This window comes from Ochotona princeps, chromosome 1, assembly GCF_030435755.1.
Source record: "Ochotona princeps isolate mOchPri1 chromosome 1, mOchPri1.hap1, whole genome shotgun sequence".
In the NCBI taxonomy this organism is placed as follows: Eukaryota; Metazoa; Chordata; class Mammalia; order Lagomorpha; family Ochotonidae; genus Ochotona; species Ochotona princeps.
Window position 1 is genome coordinate 34,400,085 of NC_080832.1, and position 14,336 is coordinate 34,414,420.

Here is a 14,336-nt window from a genome sequence, read left to right on the forward strand (position 1 = left end):
TTATGTCTCTTGAGCTCAAAGACAAAAACACTTGCCATCTTCTGCTATTTACTCCCGACATGTTATCAGGGAGCTAAATTGAAAGTGAAGCAGCCAGAATTCCAAAAAGTGACCAAACGGAAGGCTGGTTCAATCTACTATACCATGATGGGTTCCTGTATACCTATTTTTTTAAGATTTATTAATTTTTATTGGAAAGTCATATTTACAGAGAGAAGGGGAGACAAAGACAAAGATCTTCCATTTGCTCGTTCACTCCCCAAGTGTCGGAAGCAGCAGGAGCTGAGCCAGTCCTAACCTGGAGCTTCTTCCGGGTCTTCTACATGGGTGCAGGTTCCCAAGACGTTGTGTCATCCTCCACTGCTTTTCCAGGCCACAAGAGGGAGCTTGAAGGGAAGTGGAGCAGCTAGGATATGAACCAGTACCCAAATGCAATCCTTGAACAGGCAAAAATTTCAGACACTAGGCTATGTGTTAGTTATTTTAAAAGGTTTGAGTTCTAGTTCATATGATATTACGATATTATTACGCGCAGCTAATTCCCGCAACCTGGTTCTTTACCGTGAGCTGAAAACACCAGATGCAACAAGATATCTTAGGAGGTTTATTCCAGCGGGGCAGGAACGGGGTGGAGGTGGTGGAGAGAAAAAAGGGGGAAGGGGAGCAGGAAGGAGGAGAGAGAGAAGAGAGACAGAGCCGCACCTGGGTGCCTTTTTGTCTGCAAGGTGTGGGGGGCGGGGATTGGGAGGGATTGAGGGCAGGCCCCAGGGGATTGGTGCCTGCAGGTGAAGGCCTAGGGATGATTGGTGAGTGGGCAGGGTTGGGGAAGGGACTAGAAGATCGGGGTGGGATTCTCAGGTAAAATGCTGGGTAACATCTGATTGGTGGATGGCTGGACTGGCACGAATTTTGTGAGCTGTGAGGAAGAAGAAATGGCGCCTGGGTGCAGGGTGGGGATATTTGAATAACTCCTTATACTATGACACTGGACCTCATACACCTATTTTAAGTTTATTTTGCCTGCTGCTTGGCAAGGCAAGTGAGCTCTGGAGGTGAAATGTGGCAAGGGAGTGATTACACACGTGGGTAGAGTCGTTCTGGGGTAAGATTGTGGCTTCTGCAGTGGTGATAGTCACAGAGATGGTGAATATTCAAATTCAGAAAACATTGGTAGGTATAGCCTCTCAGACATGAATAACGGACAGGAAGGAAGCAATAATCAAGGGTTGTTCCAAAGTTCTCTGTATTTGCCAGAACTGAATTAGCGAAGGTGCTATTCCTTGTGAAAAGAGCATTTTTAAGGAAAGAAATCTCAGGCATTTCATTGTAATCTTAGAACTCTGTGATGTTGTAATTAGAAATTCAAGCGAAATGACTGGGTCAGGGACATAGGCAGCATTGCCACTGAATGGGCCCTGCCACCCTAGGGCCACTTCTTAATCTGTCATGTTTATTTTCTAAACTGCAGGATAAAAACAAAATCATTATTTCCTTACCAAATTTATACAGAATATGAAACGTAATACATATGAAATGCTTAGAACAGTATTTGGTCTCATTAAAATACTAATAATAATTTATGATAGCTCAACTCTCTTATTGGTGCTAGATAGCATATGAATTGTTTTTACAATAAAATAAAATCATTGAATATCAAATTAACAAGGTTCTTGTAATTTGGAATTTTTAACTAAAAAAGGCAACAAATTAAATTTACAATTAAATTTATTCGATTAACATACCAATTGGAGGTGCTACAATAGTTAAAATATTTAATTAAGGTAAGGATGGGATCAATCTTTCTTTTTTCCAGGAAAAGGAGAGCTAAACTTTAAAAAAAATATATATTTTATTTTTAAGGAAAGGCAAATTTACAGAGAGAAGGAGGGACAGATAGAAAAGATCATTCATCCATTGGCTCACTTCCCAAATGGCCTCAATTGGCAGAGCTGAGCCGACCTGAAGCCAGAAGCACAAGCTCTCCCTTTGTCTTCCATGTGGGTACAATATCCCAAGGCTTTGGGCCATCTTCCACTGTTTTCCCAGGCCAGAAGTAAGAAACTAGATGGGAAGTGGAGCAGCCAGGACGTGAACTAGTACCCTTACTGGATGTCAGCACTTACAGGGGGAGGATTTGTGATACGAGTCATCCTGCCGGGTCTGTATCTTTACCCAAATCTTCATAATTACTGACCAGTTCTCATTGGTTTTGGCTGACTTTTGTCTGGTTGCCATTCTTCACAGAATAAAAAAGGAGGGTTATAAATGAAACGGTAGAGTATATCTTTAAACTCGATCATTCAAATAAATTTAGTTTTTAGCTCCAGAGTTCTTATTGCTGACTCCATGATCGTGGCAGGCCTTTGCAACGGTGCTATTTCCTGACATTCTGCAGGCTAAGGGTCTCACTTCAGTGATACTTGCATGTCAGAAGACACACAACATAAGAGATCTCGAAGCAGAAATATAGTCTACAAGATCATGTATTTATGACTTAATTTTCAAATAACTAAGTCTTAAGTTACATGAAGTAAGATGCTTTTATATGATATCCAGTTAACTAAGAAAAAAAGTTCTAACCACAACATGCCATCAATTTGAAACCAAGTATGTTTGGGGCAGCAGAGCCAGCTAGGGGGTGGAATAAGCACAAATATTAATGCTTTAACTTTCTTATAATTTGAAAAAGTAAAATTTATACATATCAGTTAATTAATGACACAAAAATCTATAAATATCACTACATTTATTATAAAGCAGCTAAAGTCTCAAGACACAGAAAATACAAGAGTATAGGAAAAGCAAATGTTTCAGCTAAATGTAATGTTTTTAAGGAAAAAATGAAACATTATTTTGTGAAATGTATTTTTAGATTTTTTATTTATTTGAAAGTCACAGAAATAGAGTTCCAATCTTGTAGTTCACTCCCCAGATGCTTACCGCAAGCAAGGCTATGCCACGCCAAAACCAGAAGCTGAGAACTCCAGTTCTCCCGCGTGGGTGGCATGAATACAACTATTTTCACTAGAAATGTACTTCTAGAGAGGCAAGAAGGCCATGTGTGAATTTGGAATTAGAATAGTTAATGAAGAAGATTAAAGCTAGGCTTAATGCAGCCAGTACTTAAACAGGCATATAAATAAGCTATAAAGATCTGCTTCTTCTTAAAAATTTGGCAATACAGTCAATTTTGGAAACACTATAAATTATAGTCTCATGTTGATGTAATTTTGAATGTCATATACTTGAAATGCACACTCAGAAAATAATCCTCATATTATCTGATCAATATAAAAACATGTGTGGAAATCAAATCCTTTTGGCTACCAGAAAGTGAACACATACTCAGTCATACATATCCTCAATTTACAAATTTGTATCACTAAAAATATGCCTCTGTGAATGGATTAGCCACTTATGCTATTTTTTAGCAGCAAAATTTTACAGTGCCTTATTATAGGAGAGGAATAAGCTATAATTCAGATATCCATATTATAATAATAGTAAGAGGAAAGTTCAGTAATAGGAAGACACAGAAACACAGTTCATGTACCAGTAACCCTCATCCATGTAGGTGCTGCAAAAGTAATGTGAGTGTGATAATAATTGCTATGAAAAGGACTGTCAAGAATCCTCACATATGGGAGCTGACATTGTGGTAAAGTGGTTAAGGTCCCCACTTGTGATGACAGTAGAACATATGCGCATGGTTTGTGTCCTGGCTGTTTCACTCCTGATCCAGCTCCCTGCTAATGAACTAGAATAAGCAACAGAAAATGCTGAAAGATTTGCATCCCTGTATATGTGCGGCAGAACCAGATCAAGTCCTTGGATTCTGGATTTGGCCTGGCCCACCCTTGGCCATGGCGGCAATCTTCGAAGTGAACCAGTTAGCAACATCTCATTCATTCATTCATGTTCTTTCTCTTTCCCTCTTTCAAATTAATTGATTAATTAATTAATCTTCAAACAAATCCTTACATATTTCTTCATTTAAAAAGCAGAATGTATGCTTGTAGACTGATCCAATCATTCACTCCCTAATTCTAATTAAAGTATAGAATGCAGTTTTGTTACAGTTCTCAATCTCTTTTCAGGAATTCTGTAAGAGGCATGAAACTGTAAAAGCCCAGGTGCCTGACACTTAAACAATTTGATAAAGTATTCTTTGCCCGTGGTAACCTTTTCTGTATTGGTAATGATACACACATATAGAACTTATTTTGATAAAAAGTTATCTTTGGAGCTGGCATTATGGCCTGGCATATTAAGCTATGGCCTGGCATTATGGCATAGCATATCAAGCTACAGCATCCCATATGGGTGTGAGTTTATGTCCCAGCTGTTCTGCTTCTGATCCAGTTCCCTGCAAATAGCCTGGGAAGAACATTGATCAGAATGGTAGCAATGAAAAACAAAACAGAAAGTAACAAAGGTTGGTGAATCTGTGGGGAAAAAAATGGAACTCTTGCTAACTCTTTTTTTTTAAAGATTTATTTTTATTGGAAAGGCGGATATACAGAGAGGAGGAAAGACAGAGAGGAAGATCTTCCATCCGATGATTCACTCCCCAAGTGAGCCGCAACGACTGGAGCTGAGTCAATCCGATGCCGGGAGCCAGGAGCTTTGCCAGGTCTCCCACGTGGGTGCAAGGTCCCAAGGATTTGGGCCGTCCTCGACTGCTTTCCCAGGCCACAAGCAGGGAGCTGGATGGGAAGTGGAGCTGCCGGGATTAGAACCGGCGCCCATATGGGATCTGGGCGCGTGCAAGGTGAGGACTTTAACCACTACGCTATTGCACCGGGCCCAACTCTTGCTAATTCTTGCCAGTGAGAATGTAAAACATTACAGGCACTACTGAAAATTATATGGTAGTTCCTCAAAAAATTAAAAACAGAATACAAAATCCAGTAATTCAAATGTTGGATATGTAACTTAGGAGAAATGAAAACAATTAGCAAAATACAAATGTACTAAGAGAAGAAATAATCATAGCAGCCAAAGTGTAGAATGCATGGATTACTGAATGCATGGATAATACAATGGGGTAGGAGACAGTGATGTATCATTTCACATTGAAAGGAAGGGAAATGAGGCCTGTGCAATGGCACAGCAGGCTACTCCTCAGTTCTGTGGCACAGGCTTATGGGTGCCAGTTCACATCCTGGCTGCTCCACTTCCAATCAAGCTCTCTACTGCAAGAATGCCCAAGTCTTTGGGAACTCTGCTCCTATGTGGGAGACCAGGAAAGAAGCTCCTGGTTTCAGACCAATTCAGCTCTGTCCATTGCGGTCATTTGGGGAGTAAACCAGAGGATGGAAGACCTTTTTTGTCTTTCTTTTCTCTGTAAAATCTGCATTTCAAACAAAGATAAATAAACCAAAAAGGGAGAGAAATTTGTAAATATTGCCCAATGACCAAAAAATAATGTATATGGCATTTCAAGTTTTTTAAGAAGAAAATGGTTCTAGATGTGGATGTGTAAGGTGGTATAACTGTGTGAGTGCACTTCATGCTACTGAGCTATACATTTACAAAATGGTTACAATGAGAAAATGCATTTTGTGAATTTTAGAATTTTAGAAAGAATTATATTTTGACATACTGAGCACCAGTAAAAATGTGGCCAAAACTGTTAACACTCTGTGAGCTGAGGAGGGAAGATTAATATTTAACTAAGAGTTCATAAGCAATATAGTATTTATTTTTATCTTATTTCTTCAAGGTCGGGGTGTGTGTGTGTGTGTGTGTGTGTGTGTGTGTGAGTGAGTTTCGGTCAGGGGTGAAGGTTAGTTGCACAGTAAAACAGAAAGAAAGGTACAGAAATTTCCCAAATAGTCTTGCCCATCGTCTGCCCCCTGCCATAGGCACAGCATCCCCATTACAATCTTCCAAGACAGGTACATTCGCTACAGCTCACGACTCTACTTTTATACATCATATCCCCCCAGAGTGCAAAGTTCACAGCATACAATAATGTTCATGTGGGCCGTTGTACATTCTATAGGTCTGGAAAAATATAAATGGCATGCATCTCTCAGTATGCCACCATGAAAGTATTTTCACAAGCCGTAAAATTTCTCTTCTGTGACTACTCATCTGTCTCCCTCACACACTGATTTCTTTTTAAAGAAAGTGAAAAATATTTTTACTGATTGTCAGTTTGTGTGGTGTGGAGATGAAAACAACAGCTTTCAGAAAAAGAATTTGACATATCAAAAGGCAATTCAAGAAGTATGAGCTTTTGCAGTGATAAATCTGGGTGCTCTGTAATGTTTCCTACAAGTATATAAAATACTACACTTGCAACTTTATTCTATAGCCTGATTATGCTACTTTGTATCTTCTGCTGTATGCATCAGTATATACTCATATTTCCCTACCTACATATAAAAATGCTACATGGGCCACTTGAAATCCAATATGGCCAATAGACATATGAGAATACTTTAAGATTTTGTGGAAAAATGGTATTAAATGATAAAATCAGGAGTGCTGGCCTAGTGGTTAAGCCAATGTTGGGAATTCCTTCAGCCCTCATCACAATACCTCCTTGTGAGCCCCAGCTCCACTCCAGATTCCAGCTTCCCCGGGCAGAGTACTCTGCAAGGCAGCTTGGGGTGCCCTGAGCTCCAGGCTCCTGGCTTCTCCCCTGCAGTGGGTCACTGATAGAATTTGTGGAATCAATCAACTGGTGCGATACAACAATCTCACTCTCTCTGTGAAGCTCAAATAATTAAAATGTTCATAAAAGGAAGTTATTTTTGTGCAAGAAATGTGTTTGGTATAAAAATATATACAGTCCATGCATACACATATTTAGCCCTGCATAAAAATGTATTGAAGTCAATCTCAAGCTAATCATAATAGCAACATGTCACCTACTTACAAAAGAATTCTGCAACAGATCAATTATGCTAACTGCAGAATTGATATTTAATTTAGTTTATAAACCTGTGTTGTCATTAATTTCATATTCTTCATTGTATTCTTGAATTTCAAAGAAAAAATATCTTTTCATCACAGATTATCGAGGAAATCACATATTTCAGTGCTGTTATGTGATATTAGCATGGATAATAAATACTAAGAATGTAGAAAACTAAATTAATCAATTGCTCTGCATTTTAAAGATTATTCATCTTTGTTTCCTAAACTGACTTAATCATATTCGGATCTTCAGATGACCAACTCAGAGAGGCGTGTTTTGAACTGATTTTCTTGGCTGTGTTTTATTACAAGGCCAATGTTTATTTAACTTCAGTTAATTTTATCTAACTGCAGCTAATCGGGCATCAACCTCAAGCACTGTGACATGAGATGTTGGAGTTGCAGGTGGCAGCTTGACCAGCAATCACACATGACACCCCCAACCTGAGAAACTCTTTTATTTTCACTTTGTTTAAATATTATTTTTCATATAAAATAATGAATGTGTATCAGAAAATAAGATGCTTTTCTCAAGTTATTCTCAAATATAACTTTCAACTAACCCAGGAATTAAGCTTCCTAATTTTTTCTTTACATTCCTGTATTATTTGCATCGCATCATTATTCTTACATTATTCTTACATTTTCAGTGACGACTAGGATCAAATGTTCATGAAGTACCAATTTATCTGCAGCAAGAGGCAAAATTCTTCACTTACATCACTTCATACCTAAAATAATTTTGTTCAAAAGAAAGAGCTCTACTTTCTATATTACCAAATCGAAGAAGAAAAAGTCTACCAATTTTCTAAGGTAAATGAAATTACACAAGAAAGTGATAGATGAGAAAACAGAACTTAGTTGCATATCCTGTCTCCCCAGATTCATTCTCATTCTTTTTTTTTTACCTTTTAACTACTTTAACTCAGAATAATACTGAAATATGTCTTTCTATATATTAAAATACATACCCTACCCTATTTTGTCAGCTTCTTAAAGGAATATGTTACATATAGAAAAAAGTTATATATGTATAATATGTAAAATAATATATAATAAGCATAAAACATTCATGGAATTACATTAAAAGATAAATTTATTGTGCTATCAATTTTTTGTATTCCATGCATATAGGTGTTTTCAAAAATCTCTATGTGTTTAAAAGATGTATGGATTTTAAAAATTTCTTGCTCCCAAATAGCTATCCCTTAATTCCATGTCCTTGAATTTTTCTAAGTATATTCATATGTGAGTATAATAATATATATGGAAAAATGAAAAATTATAAAATATCGCATCAAAATGATAAACATATGGAAGCTTGACAGCTGTGAAAATTACCCACAGTTGATCTATTTTAGGAAATTGTTTTCAATCCTTCCACAACAGAATTAGTGTGATTTAAAAATTTTACCATGTCTTTTCCCACAGATCTTTAACAGAACTCTTTCTTGCATTTTATTGTATCTATTTTAAAAGAAACATCTCTTTACTTTATATCATGGCTTCAAGCAACTTGACTCTATTTAAAATAGGTTCTATATCTCCAAATGTTTATACTACCATGGTTTGTTGCACTTCAGATTATCAGTACCACTCATATTTACCTTCTTGTTTTAAGAGCATCACAACAACCTTCTCTTTGTTTCCTGTAACATTTTTCCACAAAGAAATAATAAAATATCAAGTTTCCCCCAAAAGTTGCAGTTCCCTACCTCTTCTTTACAAAAGAAGAGTTAAAATAGTTAAAACCTCCTTTCAAAAGCTATAAATGTGACAAAAGCATACGAAGCATAACAAGTGTGAGAATGTTCAGAACACGTTTAGGAAGATCATTGTGAGTTTTCCCCATATTTTTTATTGGAAAATATTTGTGTCCCCTCCTCTGAAAAATTGTATGATGAAATCCTAATCTCAAAATAACTCTTTTCCTTGTCTTTTAAATTGCTGTATATTTTGGGCCCGGCAGCATGGCCTAATGGCTAAAGTCCTTGCCTTGAATGCACCGGGATCCCATATGGGCACCGGTTCTAAACCCGGCAGCTCCACTTCCCATCCAGCTCCCTGCTTGTGGCCTGGGAAAGCAGTTGAGGATGGCCCAATGCATTGGGACCCTGCACCCACGTGGGAGACCTGGAAGAGATTCCAGGTTCCCGGCTTCGGATCTGCGCACATTGGCCGGTTGCGGCTCACTTGGGGAGTGAATCATCAGATGGAAGATCTTCCTCTCTGTCTCTCCTCTCTGTATATCTGACTGTAATAAAAATAAATCTTTAAAAAAATTGCTGTATATTTTGGCTGTTACACTGGGGTTTTGCATACATATCGGTGAAAGAGTTAAGCTTCTCTTCAACTTAATGCTGATTTTAGCTGCTTGTAACAATTATAAACACCAGATGGAGTTTAGTTGTTTTATTGCTATTATCGTTATTTTAACTTTCTTTCCATCATATTGTAATATTTATTCTGCTACTCTAGAAATTGTAGCACAGCATGATTAAATCATTTGCTTAAGATTTGCTCTAAGTAAATAGAATTTGGAGAAGTTAATAATTCCTTAGTAATAAATGTCTAAAAACAATCTAGTTATAAAATAAATAGCTACTTCCATCTAAATAAATCATTATAGTTTTGTAGCAGTTCTCACAAACATTAAAATGTAAAATAAATTTTCTTGTGCATTTATAATGATTTAATAAAGGAAATCTTATTGTGCTGCCTACATTTAAAATGGTATTTTATTTCAAAGTGATTCAAAGAGGAGTCTTTCAGCAAACAACAAAAATATTGGCACTTGTTGAAATGTACACATCTTAAAATGCAAGGGAAAGGCAGTAAATGGTCAATTATTTCATTAAAGCAAAGATAACTAAGACAATTAAGCATTTAGTGAAATTTATACCCTCATTACAACACTACTGGCTTTGAGTCCCAGGTAGATAATAGCTCATAATCGCATATGGCATAGGGAACAGTGTTTATGCAATTTTAGTGGCATCTGGAATGTACTGGAAAATGAGATTCAGTTTCCTATTTCATGACAAAACCAGTGTTCTCCATATTCTCCCAGGGAGGCCAGAGGAACACAGCATCGTGTTTTTAAACGGTGTATGGGACATTTAAAAATACATATAAAACTATCATGGCTCTCTAGGCTTAGGTCTTCAGATTCCCATTTTAAAAATATCGGGATAGTATGAGTTCTAGATTTAGAAGATTCAGGATAAAATCTTAATCCTGCCTACACTAAGTTCATAAAGCAGCCCAAGTTACTTAACCTTTAGGACTCAGTTTCTTCAGCTAATAAATAGGGATAAATATACTAGCCACTTCCAAGGTTATTATGAGAAGAGAAATAACAAGATTTCCATATGGTCTTCACTGCATGGAAATAAGAGAGTTTGATTGTCAGTTCTGGCACACAATTCTATCTTCTTACCGCATGACACAAATTAGGTCCCAGGCATTCATGTGAGAGACCTGGATTGGGTTCCATATGCCCAGATTTGTCTCTGACCTGGCCTTAACCAGTGCAGGTACTTGGGGAATGAATCAAAGGATGGTAACACACATTTATTTCTACCAGATAATTTTTTGAAAAACCAAGACATTATTTAATAAAAAATTGTGATTAGACACACAAGCAATAAATTTGAGGTAAAAATGTTGCTATGTTTGATAATAGGTAAGCTGTGTTGTAGTTGAGCAAAGGGTACCATAAATCATTTGTGCAAATTATATTAATAATTGACTCTCTGCTGAATGTGCAATCTAAATGAATAAGTACACAACAATAAACCATTACTATTTACTTATTCTCTGTCCCAGAAGTGGACAGCCAAGTCTTTTTTTATAAAGATTTATTTATTTTTATTGCAAAGTCAGATATACACAAAGGAGGAGAGACAGAGAGGAAGATCTTCTGTCTCATGATTCAATTCCCAAGTGACCACAATGGTTGGTGCTGAGCCAATCTGAATCCAGGAGCCAGGAACTTCCTTCTCCAGGTCTCCCATGTGGGTGCAGGATCCCAAGGCTTTCGGCCTTCCTTGACTGCTTTCCCAGGCCACAAGCCGGGAGCTTGATGGGAAGTGGAGCTGCCAGGATTAGAACCAGGGCCAATATGGGATCCCGGACCATGAAGGGGAGGAATTTAGCCGCTAGACCACCATGCCGGACCCAGACAGCCAAGTCTTAAATGGTAAGGTTGACTTTCAATGATCATATAAACGGGGAGGACTACTGGCCTACTTGCCTTTATTAAGAGGGAGATAAAGTCCATTTTGATACTGGCATCTCCAGGGAGTCATACACAGGCTTACATGACCTAAAGCTTGATGATTTAGTTTGGTAGTTTGTCTTGCATTCTCATGTAGTGCGACAAGACAGCCTGGTAAATGTTAATTCAGTGCAGATATTCAGCTGCCATCTACCAATATGGATAGGAATTAATCCCTGCCAGGTGGCACTGAGCTTCTGCCACCTCCCAGTTGCTCAGTTCCTGAAGCATCCCTGATGCGAGGAAGGCGGAATGACATGAGAGCTATCAGTTAGATTGCTCCCCTATCAGTCATCTATGGCTCTTGAATTGTGTAGCCATTTGTTAAAATGGGCCTAGACCCTGTAGGAAAGAAGTCATCCTGTTGATGGCAAATGATGTTCCCTACTGAAATGTCTGCTGCTGATCTAGCCCACTGGCTGCTGCTCCCCAGTGACCTCTAAGTGTACAGTATCTGTGATCAGTTCTGTTGACCATCCCTCCTAAGCTAACCACAAACTTTTTCCTGTTTTGTCCTTCTCACACTGGTTGCAGGAGGAGTGAATAAGAAATCTTGCAAAGCTGATTTCAGAGAAACAAAAAGAAACAGGTTGAATTATAGATGTCACAGGCCTTCAGTTCTTCTAGTCTCAGCCTTCAGGCAATTTTTGTACTTGGAATAGCAGTAAAATAAGAGAATATTTTTTCTAGAATGCACCTAAATCTCTTTGCTAGCCTAAATGGTCCAGGAATGATCATGATTCTTGGTTAATAATAGAAGCCTGATCTGAATATTTTAAAAAAATAATTAAGAAGCCGCTGAGCTTATGCAACCATAATTCAAATGACTTTCAGCATCAATTTTACATTCGTGGCTAGTTCAAATGTTTGAGAAAACAAAGATGTTCATTCGGATGCAAAAAAAAAAAAAACTTGAAATCTTTATAGTTTTTCATGATAAACATTTTCTAACACACTTTTGAAGACTGTACCTGTAAGGCTTGTTCGTTTGTATAGTGGCACAAACTTAATTTGCAAATACTCCAATTGTTTTCTCAACACTAAAAATGAGAGGCAATTTATTAAATAATCTTGTTATCCAAGAACCTTTAACTGCACACACCATCATTTCTGCTACAGATTAAAGATGGCACTGTTGTATTTTCACTATTTGAATTTTTTTCATCTGCATTTTTATCATGAAGTTCAATGAGTTACCATGGAGTCAGCTTTCACCTAATTCCCAGATGCTTTACATGGAATCATTTTAGCTGTGCCTTATAAGCAAATGCCAAATATTTTTTAATTAGTATCTACAAATGAACAAGGACCTTTGGTCACTGTATCAAGAACATAATGGAAAATAATGAGAAAGAATATAAGTATATTCAACAAGCATCAACAAATGTAAAATGTAAGATACAATTTCAAGAATGAAAAATAATAAAGCACTATACCTGCTGTAAATCCAGAGTAATTGTCACATAATGGTATTCGATTCCATTCTTAATACTGGGACTCTGCCACCAAGTGTTCTTCCCATCAATGGCATTTGTAATCGGGTGTCTCTCTATTGAGTGATGAACAGCATGCAAAAAGTGGAGAGAAGCCCATGTAATGAATTTAATTACATCATCGAAGGACAGTCAATCAAAACAATCATCCTGTACATATCAACATCAAAATAATATAAAAGAAAAGCCACTGGTATCTTTTTCATAGCATTGTACACAATGGTAGGAAATGGTTAAATTCCTAGGCTACAGCACAAGCTGCAGCCATCAACAAACATGGGCAGCTTCAAAGATAAGGAAAGAAAGTCGGTGTGAAGAAATAATATTGAAATGCAATTGATGTGTCAATCATTCAAAGCACAGGCTCTACTGTTTGAGGCAGCTCAACTAGGCCATCCACTGCGTTCACAAAAACAGAATTCTGAACAGAGGATGGAAGGTATTTGAAGTTGCCTGTCTGACACATTCATTATTACCAAGACTTGGGCAATCCGACACATAACTGCGTTTAATAAAGTGCTGTGAAAATCCATCCTACGAGGCTTTTTGCAACAATTCTTCAGCTTGCCAATTTTCTTCTATTATTAAAAACTATATTAATACTCATAAGCTCTCATTATCATTAACTCTACTCAAAGACTCTGGACAATCATGGCAAGCAGGCAGGCAGTGGTGCATAGAACTATACCCTGCCTCATACTTTCTCCTGCGAGTTGAGCAGAAAACCTACTGCAATACAAAGAGGGTCCAGAAATAAAAACAAGGTGTAGTGAATCACTGCTGCCCTTGTTTACAGCTACATTCCTTCTTTCAATCTCCCACCCCGCAGACCCTAAACTCCTTCCATGTAGCTTAACAAAAGTCAACATAAAGCACATGCACCCTCATGACTGCATTATATTTTGGCTCCCAGTCACTGGTTCTTATTTTAAACCTTTGCTTTTCGTCCTCCAAAACAAGTTCTGATCCTTTTCTACTCTTTAAACAGGTCCAATTTATGGATGAAAACTAGAAGGGCCAGCGGTTGTTGATATCCTCAGATAAGCAGCAAGCAATCTACCTTCTTACGATCTCACCGGAAAGTGTACATGTTTGTCTATAGAAATCTAAGCCAAGGAGAGGGGTGAGTTTCTCAGGAATTCTTCTATTCCTTAAGTCTACTATGAAAAGTGAATTGGAACCTTTTATATGACTATTATCTGGGAATATTTTAGATGAATGCCCTATAATTTTTTTTAATATCAGAGCACAATTATTTTGCGAACTGAAAAGAATGCCTCATCTAATGAGAGAATCACACTACACAGAGCAATCCTGTACCCTGTGTGCCTTAATGAGGTAGAAACCCAACCATGAATCCTAAGGGTGATGACTCCGTAAGAGGAGCTTGCATCTGAGAAGCAAGATATTTCTCCTGGATCCAATATTAGTGCTTAACTGACCAAGGACAAGTCATTTAATGTATATGTTTATCACTGAAATCAGGATAACAAAAATTCACTCAGATCAGTAGCTTCCAGGTTTATAACTTTCAGAAGGAAAAGTAAAATTTCAAAAAAACTGTATCTGAGACTCTTGTGAAATTGATGAGATCTAGCTTTGCATTTTTCTAAAGTAACAGCAAGCCACAATCT

At 37.5% G+C, this 14,336-nt stretch overlaps 1 protein-coding gene across 4 annotated transcripts in view; it reads right to left on the reverse strand.

Moving 5' to 3' along the window:
- LAMA2 (laminin subunit alpha 2) overlaps positions 1 to 14,336 on the reverse strand; it is a 634,064-nt gene that overhangs the window by 459,322 nt on the left and 160,406 nt on the right. For all 4 annotated transcript variants that reach the window (XM_058676547.1, XM_058676596.1, XM_058676658.1 and 1 more), the window contains exon 3: positions 12,646 to 12,758. In XM_058676547.1, the coding sequence (XP_058532530.1) occupies positions 12,646 to 12,758 (113 nt within the window). The remainder of the gene's footprint in view (positions 1 to 12,645; positions 12,759 to 14,336) is intronic.